The sequence below is a fragment of the Lissotriton helveticus genome, chromosome 4_1 (assembly GCF_964261635.1).
Source record: "Lissotriton helveticus chromosome 4_1, aLisHel1.1, whole genome shotgun sequence".
Lineage (NCBI taxonomy): Eukaryota > Metazoa > Chordata > Amphibia > Caudata > Salamandridae > Lissotriton > Lissotriton helveticus.
Window position 1 is genome coordinate 6,995,722 of NC_136063.1, and position 16,547 is coordinate 7,012,268.

Here is a 16,547-nt window from a genome sequence, read left to right on the forward strand (position 1 = left end):
TTTTCAAGAAAATAAGGATCAGTGGCTATTTGGGCTGTCACAGGACCAATGGTTATCAGGGCTCTCACAGGATGGGTGGCTATCAGGGCTCTCAGGGCTCTCACAGGATGGGTGGCTATCAGCGCTCTCACAGTGCTGGTGGCTACCAGGGTTCTCAAAGAATGGGTGGCTATCAGGGTTCTCAAGGGACAGGTGATTATCAGGGATCTCACAGGGTGCGTGATTATCAGGGCTCTCACAGGACGGGTGATTATGAGGGCTTTCACAGGACAGGTTATTATCAAGGCTCTCACAGATGGTTGATTATCAGGGCTCTTTCTTACAGGATGCACAATTATCAGGGCTTTCACAGGATGGATGGTTATCAAGGCTCTCACAGGACGGGTGATTATCAGGGTTCTCACAGGACAGGTGATTATCAGAGCTCTCACAGGAGGGGGTTATCTGGGCTCTTACAGGATGGGTGATTATCAGGCTCTCACACGACGGGTGGTCATTAGGGCTCTCACAGAATGGGTGATTATCAGGGCTCTTACAGGACAAGCGATTTTCAGGGCTCTTACAGGATGGGTGATTATCAGGCTCTCACAGGATGAGTGATTATTAGGACTCACACAGGACAGTGATTATCAGGTCTCCTAGGAGACGGGGACTATTTGGGCTCTCACAGGACGGGTGATTGTCAGGGCTTTTACAGGATGGGTGGTTATCAGGGCTCTCACAGGATGGGGGGTTATCATCCTGTCTTGAATCAAACTTAAGACAGACTTAAGACAGACTTAAGACAGACTTAAGACAAACTTAAGACAGACTTAAGAAAGACTTAAGACAGATTTAAGTAAGGATTTTGTCTTAAGTTTGTCTTAAGTCTGTCTTAACTCTGTCTTAAGTTTGTCATAAGTTTGTCTTAAGAAAAACGTAAGACAAAATCCTAACTTCTGCGAATACCAAAAGTACTACTTTTAGGATTTTGTCTCAAGTTAGTTCTGTGAATCGGCCCCTCACAGGATGGGTGATTATCAGGACTCTAACGAGATGGGTAATTATTAGGGCTCTCACAGGATGAGTGAATTTCAAGGCTTTTACAGGATGGGTTATTATTGGGCTTTCACAGAAGGGGTGATTATTAGGGCTCTCACAGAACGGCTGATTATCAGGGCTCTTACGAGACTGGTGATTATTTGGGCACTCACAGGACAGGTGATTTTCAGGGCTCTTACAAGATGGGTGGTTATCAGGGCTCTCACAGGACGGGTGTTTATCAGGGCTCTTACAGGACAGGTGGTTATCAGAGCTGTTACAGGATGGATGATTTTCAGGCTGGCATAGGATGGGTGGTTATCAGGCTCTCACATGAAGGGTGATTATAAGGGCTCTCACAGGACGGGTGATTATCAGGCTCTTAAAGGACGAGTGATTATCAGGCTCTCACAGTGCGGGTGATTATCAAAATCTCACATGATGGGTGATTATCAGGCTCGCCCCGGACGGCTGGTTATCAGGCTCCACATGATGGGTGATTATCAGGGCTCTCACAGGATGGGTGATTATCAGGCTCTCATAGTATGGGTGGTTATCAAGGCTCTCACAGGACGGTGATTATCAGGCTCTCACAGGACAGGTGATTATCAGGCTCTCAAAGTGTTAGACGGACCGGGAGGGTCGGCCGAGGATAAGGGGAGAGGTCTCCGGGGAGATCCGTCTCCAGCAATCGTACAGACAAATAACTTCCCCCCCACTGACGCACACCACACAAGGATAAGGTTCAACGTTACTTTATAAGCAATTCTTTAAGTACGGTGAGGTGGTACAAGGAGGTCTGGACTCCGGGGTCCCCTCTATTCTAGTCTCTTGGTTGGGTAAGGGGGGGTAGCGGGACAGTCTCGTTACCACTCTGGGGGATGTGGTGGTAGATGAATTAGCTCACAATCCTCGAGCTCGGCGTTCTAGATGATCGGGCCGCGGCGGAGCCAGCAGGTCCCGGATGGTTGAAGGTAGTGACGGTCCGCGGCGGAGCCAGCAGGTCCCGATGAAGATGGGTGCAGAGAGCCGCGGCAGCGCCAGCAGGCGGATCGGTAGTTCGCAAGGCAGGGCTACGGCAGCGCCAGTAGTCCGTCAAGGATGAGTTCTTCACTGCGTCTCTCGACTCCAGGATACAACTGCCTTCCTGCTCTGGAGCTGCGCCAGTTATAGGTCTGGCGCCCTTTGATGTCCGGACCCTCGCACTGGGAGGTCGGGAGGTCCGGGATGAGGGAGTCCAGACACCCAGCAGGGGGGTGGAGCCAGCGCCTGGGGGAGCTGGGGGCGATCGGCACCTGGCGGGGGAGAGCCATCGACACCTCTTTCTCCCATTGACCTGCCAAGTAGTCCGCTCACCTCCTGGGTGGATGGTGGTGCCGGGATGTCGGGGCCTGGCCAGGCCCAGGGTTAGGGTTGATCGGAGGCCACGCGGCCTCGTGGTGCCGTGTCCAAGATGGCGCCCAGGCCGGGCGAGAGGGCCGGTAGGGAATCGGGCCCACGATGTGGAGATGTTCAGGGGCAGGGGCCCTATAGGAGACGGGAAACGGGTTGTTGTTGCGTGTAACGCCTGAGGAGCGGGGCTCGGGCCTGGTCGTGCGGGGAGGGAGCAAGCCTTACACGTGGCCTGTCCAACATGCGTCCCCCCCAGCTGAAGGCGGGGAGAGTCACCCATCCTCTTGGGGACTCTCCTCGTCGAGGCGGAAAAAGCGTGACAGGCCATCTGCGTTGGCGTGGTCTTGCCCGGGTCGATGTTCCACAGTGAAGTCCATCCCCTGCAGGGAGATGGACCATCGTAGTAGTTTCGGGTTTTCCCCCCGCATCTGCATTAGCCATTGCAGGGGTCGATGATCGGTCTGGACCCGGAAGTGGGTGCCGAAGAGATAAGGCCGGAGCTTTTTGAGGGCCCACACCACGGCGAAGGCCTCCCTCTCGATGGTGCTCCAGCGTTGTTCTCGGGCCAGGAGCCGTCTGCTGATGAAAGCCACTGGCTGGTCAAGTCCTTCGGGGTTCAGCTGGGAAAGGACTGCCCCAACGCCATGGTCGGAGGCATCTGTTTGAACGATAAATACCCGACTGTAGTCGGGGGCCTGGAGCACCGGGGCGGAGCACATGGCGGCCTTCAGCTTCTCGAAGGCCGCTTGACAGTCTGGGGTCCAGTTGACCTTCTTGGGTTGGTTTTTGGATGTGAGTTCCGTGAGGGGCCCTACAATGCTGCCATAGTCCCTCACGAACCGCCGGTAGTAGCCTGTGAGTCCCAAGAAGGCGCGGACCTCGGTCTGGGTGATGGGGGGCTGCCATGACTGGATGGCAGCGATCTTGAGTTGCAAAGGGGCCACCAGACCGCTTCCCACCTGGTGCCCGAGATAGGTCACGGACCCCTGGCCAATTTGGCATTTGCTGGCCTTGATCGTGAGGCCAGCTCGTTGGAGGGCCTGTAGCACCTCTCGGAGGTGGTGGAGGTGGTCGGACCAGTGGCGGCTGTACACAGCGATATCGTCCAGGTAGGCGGCGCTGAATTCTTCGAGTCCTGCCAGGACCTGGTTCACTAGCCGCTGAAATGTTGCTGGGGCATTCTTCATGCCGAATGGCATGACCTTGAAGTGATAGTGGCCATCAGGAGTGGAGAATGCAGATCGTTCTTGGGCCCGGGGTGTGAGACCGATCTGCCAGTAGCCCGCTGTCAGGTCGAAGATGCTGAGGTAGCGGGCAGCTCCCATGCGGTCGATTAGTTCATCTGCTCGGGGGATGGGGTGTGCGTCTGTTCTGGTGACCGCATTCAAGCCCCGGTAGTCGACGCAGAACCGAAGCTCCGGCGTGGCACCGGGGGCGGCCGCTTTGGGGACCAGTACCACTGGGCTGGCCCAGGGGCTGTCTGAGGGCTCGATGACCCCGAGCGTGAGCATCTTGGCCACCTCCTCTTGGATGCAGGCCCGTACCCGATCTGGTACGCGGTAGGCCCGATGGCGGACAGGGGGACTGTCTCCAGTGTCCACGTCGTGTAAGCACCAGGGGGTGACCCCTGGGGTGAGGGAGAACAGGGTGGCGAACTGCAGCAGGAGGTCTCGGCAGCCTTGGCGCTGTTCCAGGGTGAGGGCCTCCGAGAGTCGGACCCCGTCCACGGAGCCGTCCTTCTCCCGAGACCGTAGGAGGTCAGGGAGGGGTTCGGAGTCCTCCTCGGTTCCATTGTCGGTTGCCATCAAGAGGCTGAGCTCTGAGCGTACAAAGTGGGGTTTAAGTCTATTAGCGTGGAGGACCCGGAGAGGGTTTCGTGAAGATTCCATATCGATGAGATAGGTGACAGGGCTCTTGCGCTCGATCACTTTGAAGGGCCCCGTCCATTTGTCTTGCAGGGCGCATGGTTCGGTGGGAGACATTACCCACACTTGTTGGCCGGGTTCAAATTCGATGGAGGATGCATTCTGATCGTACCACCTTTTCATGTCCTCCTGACTGGCCTCCAGGTTTGCTTTTGCCATCTCTCTGAACCGTCTGGTCTGGTTGCGGAGGGTTAGGAGGTACTTGAAAACATCTGGAGGGTTCTTTAGAGGGGGCATTTCCCAGCCCTCTTTGACTAGGCTGAGCGGCCCCCGCACCGGGTGCCCATACAAGAGTTCGAACGGGCTGAAGCCGAGGGACTTCTGGGGGACTTCTCGGTAGGCAAAGAGAAGGCACGGTAGTAGCACATCCCACTGGCGACGGAGGGGCTCTTCCAACCCCCCAATCATCCCTTTGAGCGTGCGGTTGAACCGCTCAACCAGTCCGTTTCCTTGAGGGTGATAGGGGGTCATGAATCGGTAGGTGACCCCACACTGTTGCCAGAGGGACTTCATGTATTTTGAAATAAAGTTTGTGCCCCGGTCGCTGACGACTTCTCGGGGGAAGCCCACCCGGGAGAAGATCCCCATCAAGGCCCGGCCGACTACCGGGGCTGTCACAGTTCGCAGGGGAACAGCCTCGGGGTAGCGGGTGGCGTGGTCCACCAGTACTAGGATGAACCGATGTCCTTGTGCTGTACGGGGGTCCAGGGGTCCCACAATGTCTATCCCCACCCTCTCGAACGGGGTGGTGACCACTGGAAAAGGTTGCAGAGGTGCTTTAAGCTTGCGGCCGCTCTTCCCGCTGGCCTGGCACGTGGGGCAAGATCGGCAGTGTTGGAGTACGTCGTTCCTCATCTTGGGCCAGAAAAAGTGGGTCACTAGGCGACTGTAGGTTTTATCCTGACCCAGGTGGCCAGCCAGGGGGACATCGTGGGCCAGGTTTAGCAAGAAGTCTCTAAAGCGGAGGGGCACCACTAGTACTCGACTGGCCCCTAACTCTGCGATTCTCTGTTCGCTGTACAACAGGTCATTGTCCCAATAGACCCAATGGGTTCCGGAGGTATCCCCTGCACTCTGGGCGAGGGCTTGTTGGCGGAGTCCCTCGAGGGAGGGACAGGTCTTCTGCTCGTGGCGAAACTGTTCTTGGGTGGGCCCCCCCTCCTGACGCCACTGATCCAGGCCGGGAAGGTCCTGAGGCTGAACGAGCCCCTCGGGAGTTTGTTCTGGGGTGACGGCACGGTCGGTGTCTGGAGCGACCGGGGGAGGAGGTGCCGGCCATTCAGGTTCTTCGGGTCGGGGGATGGCACGGGCAGCCATGGACCGGGTGGTTACGCACGCCCAATCCGGGATGCCCAACATCCCTAGGTGCTCTCTCCTCTCTACGGCGGCCCACGGGGAACTCTCAAGATCATTTCCCAGGAGACAGTCTACGGGGGCATCATCTCGGATCGTCACTTCCAACATGCCGGAGACTCCTCCCCACTCGAAGGGGACGCAAGCCATCCGACATAGACTCTCCGAATTGTCGGCTGAACGGACAGGGCAGAGGACGTTCGGTAGAATCTGTTCTGGGGTCACCAGGTGACATCGGACGGCCGTTACACTGGCCCCGGTGTCACGTAGGGCTTCGGCCCGGCGTCCATTAATGTTCACCCATTGACTGTACTTCCGGGTGTTGGCGGGTAGGGGGACCCGCGGGACCATGTCTCTTCCCCCTAGGCACGCTAGAACCATGGCGGCTGGTTCCCATTCCTGGCGTTCTTGCTCACATTCCTCATGTTCTTCGTAGGTTTGTTCTTCCCCCAGGGCGGCGGCAGCCATCTGGCGGGGTCTCGGAGTCTGGCTCTGTGGACAATTCGGGTCGTTGGCGTAGTGGCCGACTCGCTGGCATCGGTGACACGTGACATTGGCTCTGTATCCCGGCCGCGCCGGGGTGTTGCCCCGGTTGGCCGTGGGTGGGGTGCTGGTAGTGGGAGCGGCCGGGGCGTTGTCTCTCCCTCGTCCCTGGCCCCCTCCTCCTCCTCGGGGACGGTGCTGACCGTGGTTGTTCCGGTTCTGTTCATGGGGCCCAGTTCGGCCCACTCGGGTAATTTCCCACCGGTCAGCCTCGGCGGCAAGCTGTCGTGGATCAGTTAATTTACTGTCGAGGAGGTGCTGCCTGAGCTCGACGAAGCAGTTGTTCGATAGATGCTCCCATACCATGAGATTGAAGAGTTGCTCGTAAGTCGTTACGTTGCTTCCCTTGATCCACCCCTCGAAGGCCTGGCTGAAATAGTTCACGTATTCCACCCAAGTTGTGCCCGGGATCCGAGTGCAGTTTCGGAACCTCTGGCGGTACATTTCGGGTGTGAGCCCATAGCGGGTGAGGAGGGTAGCTTTCATGTGGTCATAGGAGGTCATCAGATGGTCTGGGAGCTGTAGCAGGGCATCGCGGCCCTCATTGACGAACCTCCCCCATAGACCGGCTCCCCAGTCGCTTCGATCGATCCGGTGGGAGGTCATAGCGATCTCGTAGGCCTTGAACCATTGCTGTATGTCGTCCTCTCGGAAATATTCTCGAACGACATCCTTGGGGATGTGTACCTTCCTTTCTGTCACCCCCGGGGGGCGCGGTTGCTCGGGCACTCCTAATTCTTTGTTCTGCTTGCGTAAGTCTATCTCAGCTAGTTTGCGTTCGTGTTCGTACGCCAGTCTCTTCTCTTCAAGCTCTCTTTGTCTCTGTTTCTCTTCCCGTTCTTCTCGGAGCCGCAGATGTTCCAGATTTAGTTTTTGTTCGGCTAATTTGAGTTCGCCATCCATTTTGAGCCGGGCCATCTCTAGCTCATGTAGTCGGTTTCTTTCTCGTTCTTGGATCTCATCTTGCGAGAGACCTGTTCTTCGTTCCTCGGGAGCCGTGGTGTCTTTCTCTGCTGTTGCGAGATTTTGGTCCGGGGGTCTGATGGCCCCGGTTTCTGCCCATGACTCAATGGCGTGCTTGAAATCGTCTTTAGTATTCAGACCGGTGGTAGCGATACCTAGTTCAATGCAGAATTGTTTCAACTCACGATGGCTGTATTCTTCCAATTTCTCCATCTGGAATTTTTCGGTGGATCCGCTTTCTTTGGTTGACATTGTGGTTTTGTCGTGGGGTGAGCTACTCTCTGTACGATTACGCGTTGATTCGGATCCCGTCGCTGGCCACCAATGTTAGACGGACCGGGAGGGTCGGCGGAGGATAAGGGGAGAGGTCTCCGGGGAGATCCGTCTCCAGCAATCGTACAGACAAATAACTTCCCCCCCACTGACGCACACCACACAAGGATAAGGTTCAACGTTACTTTATAAGCAATTCTTTAAGTACGGTGAGGTGGTACAAGGAGGTCTGGACTCCGGGGTCCCCTCTATTCTAGTCTCTTGGTTGGGTAAGGGGGGTAGCGGGACAGTCTCGTTACCACTCTGGGGGATGTGGTGGTAGATGAATTAGCTCACAATCCTCGAGCTCGGCGTTCTAGATGATCGGGCCGCGGCGGAGCCAGCAGGTCCCGGATGGTTGAAGGTAGTGACGGTCCGCGGCGGAGCCAGCAGGTCCCGATGAAGATGGGTGCAGAGAGCCGCGGCAGCGCCAGCAGGCGGATCGGTAGTTCGCAAGGCAGGGCTACGGCAGCGCCAGTAGTCCGTCAAGGATGAGTTCTTCACTGCGTCTCTCGACTCCAGGATACAACTGCCTTCCTGCTCTGGAGCTGCGCCAGTTATAGGTCTGGCGCCCTTTGATGTCCGGACCCTCGCACTGGGAGGTCGGGAGGTCCGGGATGAGGGAGTCCAGACACCCAGCAGGGGGGTGGAGCCAGCGCCTGGGGGAGCTGGGGGCGATCGGCACCTGGCGGGGGAGAGCCATCGACACCTCTTTCTCCCATTGACCTGCCAAGTAGTCCGCTCACCTCCTGGGTGGATGGTGGTGCCGGGATGTCGGGGCCTGGCCAGGCCCAGGGTTAGGGTTGATCGGAGGCCACGCGGCCTCGTGGTGCCGTGTCCAAGATGGCGCCCAGGCCGGGTGAGAGGGCCGGTAGGGAATCGGGCCCACGATGTGGAGATGTTCAGGGGCAGGGGCCCTGTAGGAGACGGGAAACGGGTTGTTGTTGCGTGTAACGCCTGAGGAGCGGGGCTCGGGCCTGGTCGTGCGGGGAGGGAGCAAGCCTTACACGTGGCCTGTCCAACACAAAGGATGGATGATTATCAGGGCTCTCAATGGATGGGTTCTTATCAGGGCTCTCACAGGACGGGTGGTTATCAGGGCTCTTACAGGATTGATGATTATCAGGGTTCTCACAGGACGGGTGATTATCAGGCTCTCACAGGACGGGTGGTTATCAGGGCTCTCAGAGGAGGGGTGATTATCAGGGCTCTCACAGGATGGGTGGTTAACAGGCTCTCACAGGACGGGTGATTATCAGGGCTCTCACTGGATGGGTTGTTATCAGGGCTCTCACAGGACGGGTGGTTATCAGGGCTCTTACAGGATTGATGGTTATCCGGGTTCTCACAGGACGGGTGATTATCAGGCTCTCACAGGACGGGTGGTTATCAGGCTCACACAGGATGGGTATTTATCAGGCTCTCACAGAGTGTGTGATTATCAGGGCTCTCACAGGACGGGTGATTATCAGGCTCACACAGGACGGGTGATTATCAGGCTCTCACAGGACGGGTGATTATCAGGGCTCTCACAGGACGGTTGATTATCAGGGCTCTCACAGGACGGTTGATTATCAGGCTCTCATATGATGGGTGATTATCAGGGCTCTCACTGTATGGGTGGTTATCAGGGTTCTCACAGGATGAGTGGTTATCAGAGCTCTCACAGGACGGGTAGTTATCAGGGCTCTCACATGACAGGTGATTATCAGGGATCTCATAGAACAGAGGTTATCAGGCTCTCACAAGACGGGTGATTATCAGGGCTCTCACTGTATGGGTGGTTATCAGGGTTCTCACAGGATGAGTGGTTATCAGAGCTCTCACAGGACGGGTAGTTATCAGGGCTCTCACAGGACGGGTGATTATCAGGGATCTCATAGAACAGAGGTTATCAGGCTCTCACAGGACGGGTGATTATCAGGGCTCTCACAGGACGGTTGATTATCAGGGCTCTCACAGGACGGTTGATTATCAGGCTCTCATATGATGGGTGATTATCAGGGCTCTCACTGTATGGGTGGTTATCAGGGTTCTCACAGGATGAGTGGTTATCAGAGCTCTCACAGGACGGGTAGTTATCAGGCTCTCACAAGACGGGTGATTATCAGGCTCTCATATGATGGGTGATTATCAAGGCTCTCACTGTATGGGTGGTTATCAGGGTTCTCACAGGATGAGTGGTTATCAGAGCTCTCACAGGACGGGTAGTTATCAGACTCTCACAAGACGGGTGATTATCAGGGCTCTCACTGTATGGGTGGTTATCAGGGTTCTCACAGGATGAGTGATTATCAGAGCTCTCACAGGACGGGTAGTTATCAGGCTCTCACAAGACGGGTGATTATCAGGGCTCTCACTGTATGGGTGGTTATCAGGGTTCTCACAGGATGAGTGATTATCAGGGCTCTCACAGGACGGTTGATTATCAGGGCTCTCACAGGACGGTTGATTATCAGGCTCTCATTTGATGGGTGATTATCATGGCTCTCACTGTATGGGTGGTTATCAGGGTTCTCACAGGATGAGTGGTTATCAGGGCTCTCACAGGACGGGTGATTATCAGGGATCTCATTAGACAGAGGTTATCAGGCTCTCACAGGACGGGTGATTATCAGGGATCTCATAGGACGGGTGGTTGTCAGGGATCTGACAGGACGGGTGATTATCAGCGATCTGACAGGATAGGTGGTTATCAGGCCACAGTAAGCCCCTAAGAGGGAATCCTGCACTTCAGTTTGATATCAAAGCATCTTGGCAAGACAGCAGTGATGCAGCGGCTGGGGTTTGGGGTTTGGGTTCTTCTGCCCTCAGGCGCTTCTCTTACACGACCTGGGGGCACTCTGGGGGGTTCTGAGATGCCGCAGGCCCCAGGGGCCCAGGGTGGGGCTGACTCACCCAGGTCCACCCTCCAGAGGATGCCGGGAGGGCTCTTTGAGGGCTGTGGTGGCGATGCTTGGGGTCTCCCCTGCTGGTTGGCTGAAGGGGGCTCCTCGAGTGAGGGGGTGGCTGATGTCACCATGACAAGTCCTAAGCAGGGGCCCAAGTGGCAAACTGGGGACACAAACCACATGTTCACAGGGCTGGTGCACACTGGGCCCGCCCGGGGGGGAGGAGGGATTACGGTGACTAAAGTCAGACAGGAAAGGGGATGTTCAATCACATGAGAGAAATATTTGGAGCTGTGTCAATATCAATACATTATATTGCTGTGTCTTTTGAGGATAAAACCAGCCCAAGAATCTCTCCATGCAAGTTCTTAGGGCCCTTTCACAGAACTAACTTAAGACAAAATCCTGAACTTACTACCATTTTGTTATTCACAGAAGGCAATTCCTCTTTTTGGTATTCACAGAAGTTAGGACTCCTAACTTTAAGACATCTAAATGCCTTCCGTGAATACCGAAGACTTAAAGTTAGGATTCTTCTCAGTTCAGGAGTAGTAAAGTTAGGACTACTATCTTCTGTGAATACCGAAATGAGTAAGTGCCTTCTGTGAACACCAAAATGAGTAAGTGCCTTCTGTGAATACCAAAATGAGTAAGTGCCTTCTGTGAATACCGAAATGAGTAAGTGCCTTCTGTGAATACCGAAATGAGTAAGTGCCTTCTGTGAATACCAAAATGAGTAAGTGCCTTCTGTGAATACCGAAATGAGTAAGTGCCCTCTGTGAATACCGAAATGAGTAAGTGCCTTCAGTGAATACCAAAATGAGTGAGTGCTTTCTGTGAATACCAAAATGGAATAAGTTCAGGATTTTGTCTTAAGTTAGTTCTGTGAATCGGGCCCGTAGACTTTCAGCACTTTTGGGACTTTTTTGGCCTAAACCAGAATCCTCCCCCCGAGAAGGGGGGGTCAGACACTCCGGGCCCTCCCATGGACCATGCCTCATGGCAGCAGCGTCTGAGGAAGAGCTCCCCCTTCCCTGCAGCCATGTAGCGCTTGTAGCTCCTCGTGTGATCCTCGCTCCGGTTCTGACGTGTTCTCTCTCTTCCTCCCCAGCAAACTCCCTCACCTGCTATGGCTGCACAAGCAAGATGAACTGCTTTGATGAGAAGATCTGCGCAGACAACGAAAAGTATTGTGTCACCAACGTGACAATGAATGGAAGTAAGGAGCTTCTTGTGCACACGCACACGTGCCACGTGCCTGGGTGATTCTTGGTGTGCGGGGCTTCACTGGGGGTGACGCACGTGTGCCTGGAGGGGGCTGTCTGTGGGCTTCACTGGGGGTGATGCACGTGTGCATGGGGAGGGGGCTGTCTGTGGGCTTCACTGGGGGTGATGCACGTGTGCATGGGGAGGGGGCTGTCTGTGGGCTCCTCACTGAGGGTGAAGCACGTGTGCACGGGGGAGGGGGCTGTCTGTGGGCTTCTCACTGGGGTGAAGCACGTGTGCCTGGAGGGGGCTGTCTGTGGGCTTCACTGGGGGTGATGCACGTGTGCCCGTGCGAGGGGGCTGTCTGTGGGCTTCACTAGGGGTGACGCACGTGTGCCTGGAGGGGGCTGTCTGTGGGCTTCACTGGGGGTGATGCACGTGTGCACGGGGGAGGGGGCTGTCTGTGGGCTTCACTGGGGGTGATGCACGTGTGCATGGGGGAGGGGGCTGTCTGTGGGCTTCACTGGGGGTGATGCACGTGTGCACGGGGGAGGGGGCTGTCTGTGGGCTTCACTAGGGGTGACGCACGTGTGCCTGGAGGGGGCTGTCTGTGGGCTTCACTGGGGGTGATGCACGTGTGCACGGGGGTCTGTACGTTCTTCCTTGGGGTGAAGCACGTGGAGGGGGTCTCTAGACCCTCATCCAGGCCAGGAGGCCAGTGTTCAAGAAGTGTCCACTCCCTGAATCCACCTAAGTCAAGGGGACCCCACTGCACCAACGCTACTCAATGAAACCACGACCCGTGGCGGTGGAGGCGGCTGCAGTTGTATCCTCTCTTGACGCAGAGCCTTGGTGGACCAACAGCCCTCTCCAGTGCTTGGACACCAGGGCAGGGATCTGATTGGTCACCAGTTTTGGGGGTTCGAAGGTGACCGTCTGCCACTCAGAGCTGCCACAAGAGTGTAACTACCTCCTGTCTCACTTCTTACAGATGATTTACTAATCAGGAAGTACTGCAGCACCAGCTGTGTACCAACAACTGCTTGTACTGGCGGACCTGGTCTACACGAATATCACTGTTGTGAAAATAACTACTGCAACTTCAGCGGGGCGACCAGCGTGAAGACCAACTATGCCATGCTGTGGGTGGCTGCGGGCGTCAGTGCTTTCCTGCTCAGAGCAGGACTGTGAGGTAAGGACGGATGGATGCATGGTACACAGGGGGCAAGCTGGGCACTGGGTGCACGTTGAATGTCACAGGCAGAGGCGGTCTCCCTAGCACTAGATGCACGTTGAATGTCACAGGCAGAGGCGGTCTCCTTAGCACTAGATGCACGTTGAATGTCACAGGCAGAGGCGGTCTCCCTAGCACTAGATGGACGTTGAATGTCACAGGCAGAGGCGGGCTCCTTAGCACTAGATGCACGTTGAATGTCACAGGCAGAGGCGGTCTCCTTAGCACTGGGTGTATGTTGAATGTCACAGGCAGAGGCGGGCTCCTTAGCACTAGATGTACGTTCAATGTCACCGGCAGAGGCGGTCTCCTTAGCACTAGATGTACGTTGAATGTCATAGGCAGAGGCGGGCTCCTTAGCACTAGATGCACGTTGAATGTCACAGGCAGAGGAGGTTTCCTTAGCACTAGATGCACGTTGAATGTCACAGGCAGATGCGGTCTCCTTAGCACTTATGCACGTTGAATGTCACAGGCAGAGGGTGGTCTCCTTAGCACTAGATGCACGTTGAATGTCACAGGCAGAGGCGGGCTCCTTAGCACTAGATGTACGTTGAATGTCACCGGCAGAGGCGGGCTCCTTAGCACTAGATGCACGTTGAATGTCACAGGCAGAGGGTGCTCTCCTTAGCACTAGATGTACGTTGAATGTCACAGGCAGAGGCGGGCTCCTTAGCACTAGATGCACGTTGAATGTCACAGGCAGAGGCGGGCTCCTTAGCACTAGATGCACGTTGAATGTCACAGGCAGAGGCGGGCTCCTTAGCACTAGATGTACGTTGAATGTCACCGGCAGAGGCGGGCTCCTTAGCACTAGATGCACGTTGAATGTCACAGGCAGAGGGTGCTCTCCTTAGCACTAGATGTACGTTGAATGTCACAGGCAGAGGGTGCTCTCCTTAGCACTAGATGCACGTTGAATGTCACAGGCAGAGGGTGCTCTCCTTAGCACTAGATGCACGTTGAATGTCACAGGCAGAGGGTGCGCTCCTTAGCACTAGATGCACGTTGAATGTCACAGGCAGAGGGTGCTCTCCTTAGCACTAGATGCACGTTGAATGTCACAGGCAGAGGCGGGCTCCTTAGCACTAGATGCACGTTGAATGTCACAGGCAGAGGCGGTCTCCTTAGCACTAGATCCACGATGAATGTCACAGGCAGAGGCGGGCTCCTTAGCACTAGATGTACGTTGAATGTCACCGGCAGAGGCGGGCTCCTTAGCACTAGATGCACGTTGAATGTCACCGGCAGAGGCTGCTCTCCTTAGCACTAGATGCACGTTGAATGTCACCGGCAGAGGCGGGCTCCTTAGCACTAGATGTACGTTGAATGTCACCGGCAGAGGCGGGCTCCTTAGCACTAGATGTACGTTGAATGTCACCGGCAGAGGCGGGCTCCTTAGCACTAGATGCACGTTGAATGTCACAGGCAGAGGTGGGCTCCTTAGCACTAGATGCACGTTGAATGTCACAGGCAGAGGCGGTCTCCCTAGCACTAGATGCACGTTGAATGTCACAGGCAGAGGCGGGCTCCTTAGCACTAGATGCACGTTGAATGTCCCAGGTAGAGGTGGGCTCCTTAGCACTAGATGCACGTTGAATGTCACAGGCAGAGGCAGGCTCCTTAGCACTGGATGCACGTTGAATGTCACAGGCAGAGGGTGCGCTCCTTAGCACTAGATGCACGTAGAATGTCACAGGCAGAGGCGGTCTCCTTAGCACTAGATGCACGTTGAATGTCACAGGCAGAGGGTGCGCTCCTTAGCACTAGATGCACGTTGAATGTCATAGGCAGAGGAGGTTTCCTTAGCACTAGATGCACGTTGAATGTCACAGGCTGAGGCGGTCTCCTTAGCACTAGATGCACGTTGAATGTCACAGGCAGAGGCGGGCTCCTTAGCACTAGATGCACGATGAATGTCACAGGCAGAGGCGGGCTCCTTAGCACTAGATGTACGTTGAATGTCACCGGCAGAGGCGGGCTCCTTAGCACTAGATGCACGTTGAATGTCACCGGCAGAGGCTGCTCTCCTTAGCACTAGATGCACGTTGAATGTCACCGGCAGAGGCGGGCTCCTTAGCACTAGATGTACGTTGAATGTCACAGGCAGAGGTGGGGTTGTTAGCTGTAGGTACCTTCCTGCTCAAGCCGGGCTGTGAGGTAAGGACGGGTCAATCGGATCTACTCCCACTTCACTAATGGGTACATGGTCTGAGGGGGGCATGCTGGTCATAGGATGTCATCTGGGGTATCACAGACAGAGGGTGCTCTCCCTGACAGCAGCTGTCAGCATACTACCATAAGGTAAGAAGGGGTCAGTACCACCTGCTCACCTGTCACTGCTGGACGTTCTGGTCACGTCCTGTTACCTTGCACGTGGAGCTCACAAGTGAGGGTGGGCACTCCTCAGCAGAGGTCACTGTCCCCTATAGAGGACATAATAATAATAATAATAATAATAATAATAATAATAATAGCTGTACAATCTTTAGAACTGGGTCTTACTCCACGCTAGCCAGGAAGCTTCAGTCTGCCACCGTCGTTTTAATTCACCACCAAACCCTCCATGCAGCAAGAAACAGGGTCAAGAGAGATGCAGTCCCTGGCCCCAGTTTTTAGATGTACTTCTTATTGTCCTATGTGTAGATCCAAAACACGTTTCCTCAGTCACCCTGCTTGAAATGGACTCTTCCAAAAGTGAGGTTTAACTGAGGGCAGCCAGTGCTAACCCCACCCGAATGATACTAGTATGGATTCAACCCTCACTTCTATTTGGATTCTAAATGGATTTACTTGTTTAAATGCAGCTGTTTTACTAAAGCGCCCCTCAGTCTAACTACAGCTTTGAAAAGCAGGTGAAAGGAGTGTTTATGAAAGATACAATAGGTCGGGGTTACACAAGCACTGGCTAGCTTTACACGTTGTTGCTTGGAATGCAAGAGGACTCATATGAAATTACGATTGTGCATAAACATCTGATCATAGCTGTAATCCAGGCCCGGATAGGTTGCTTGTATCATTGTCTTTTGTGTGTTAACATGATTCTCTTTTCTCTGTAGGTTGAAGAAGCCAGACCCAAGATTCTCCCCCTATGACCTGACCTTCCCCGGCTTGATGCTTGGAGTCCAAAGGAAAGAGAGGGAGAAGGGAATTTAACTGATGTCCTCAAGGAACATGGATGAAGACTTTTCACTCTGCCAAAGATGTGCACAAACCCCTCTGTAATCAATGTATAAAGATGTGTGGAAACTTCCTCAAACTCTGTAAATGAGACATTAAGTTGTGTAACACTCCTCTGACTTTACATATGAGGTCATTAGAGGTAGGAACTGGCTCCTGTCACGAGCCAGCATGTTTCAAAGTATTTAATGATGTAAATTATAGGTGAAGATAGACTGACAAATAAAGATTGGTCTGAAATCTCCTCATGAGTCTTTCAATGAAACGACTAGTTGGGATTGATAAAATAATAAAAATGTTGCTGAGAGTGAAAACATTCCCTAATTCACAGAATCATTACCTGCGGATGTATGACATTACAACGCATGCTTTTACATCGTGAGTTTTACAACGCATACCATTACAACGCATAGTGCTTTGGGGCGCTGGATAGTGAATAGTTTAATTTACTTTTCCAACTCCAGTCCCCGTGGATAGTAGGGAAGGTGTTGTATAGTACATTAAACATATTCCCTATCCTAGAGCGCC

At 54.5% G+C, this 16,547-nt stretch overlaps 1 protein-coding gene across 1 annotated transcript in view; it reads left to right on the plus strand.

Annotated features, from left to right (window-relative positions):
- The window catches only part of LOC144828278 (lymphocyte antigen 6E-like), a 49,614-nt gene extending 33,350 nt beyond the window's left edge, over window positions 1-16,264 (plus strand). The window contains exons 2-4 of the mRNA XM_078686357.1: window positions 11,511-11,618; window positions 12,597-12,797; window positions 15,899-16,264. Coding sequence (XP_078542483.1) covers window positions 11,511-11,618; window positions 12,597-12,796 — 308 coding nt within the window. The 3' untranslated portion in view covers window position 12,797; window positions 15,899-16,264. The remainder of the gene's footprint in view (window positions 1-11,510; window positions 11,619-12,596; window positions 12,798-15,898) is intronic.
- The last annotated feature ends 283 nt before the right edge of the window (window positions 16,265-16,547 follow it).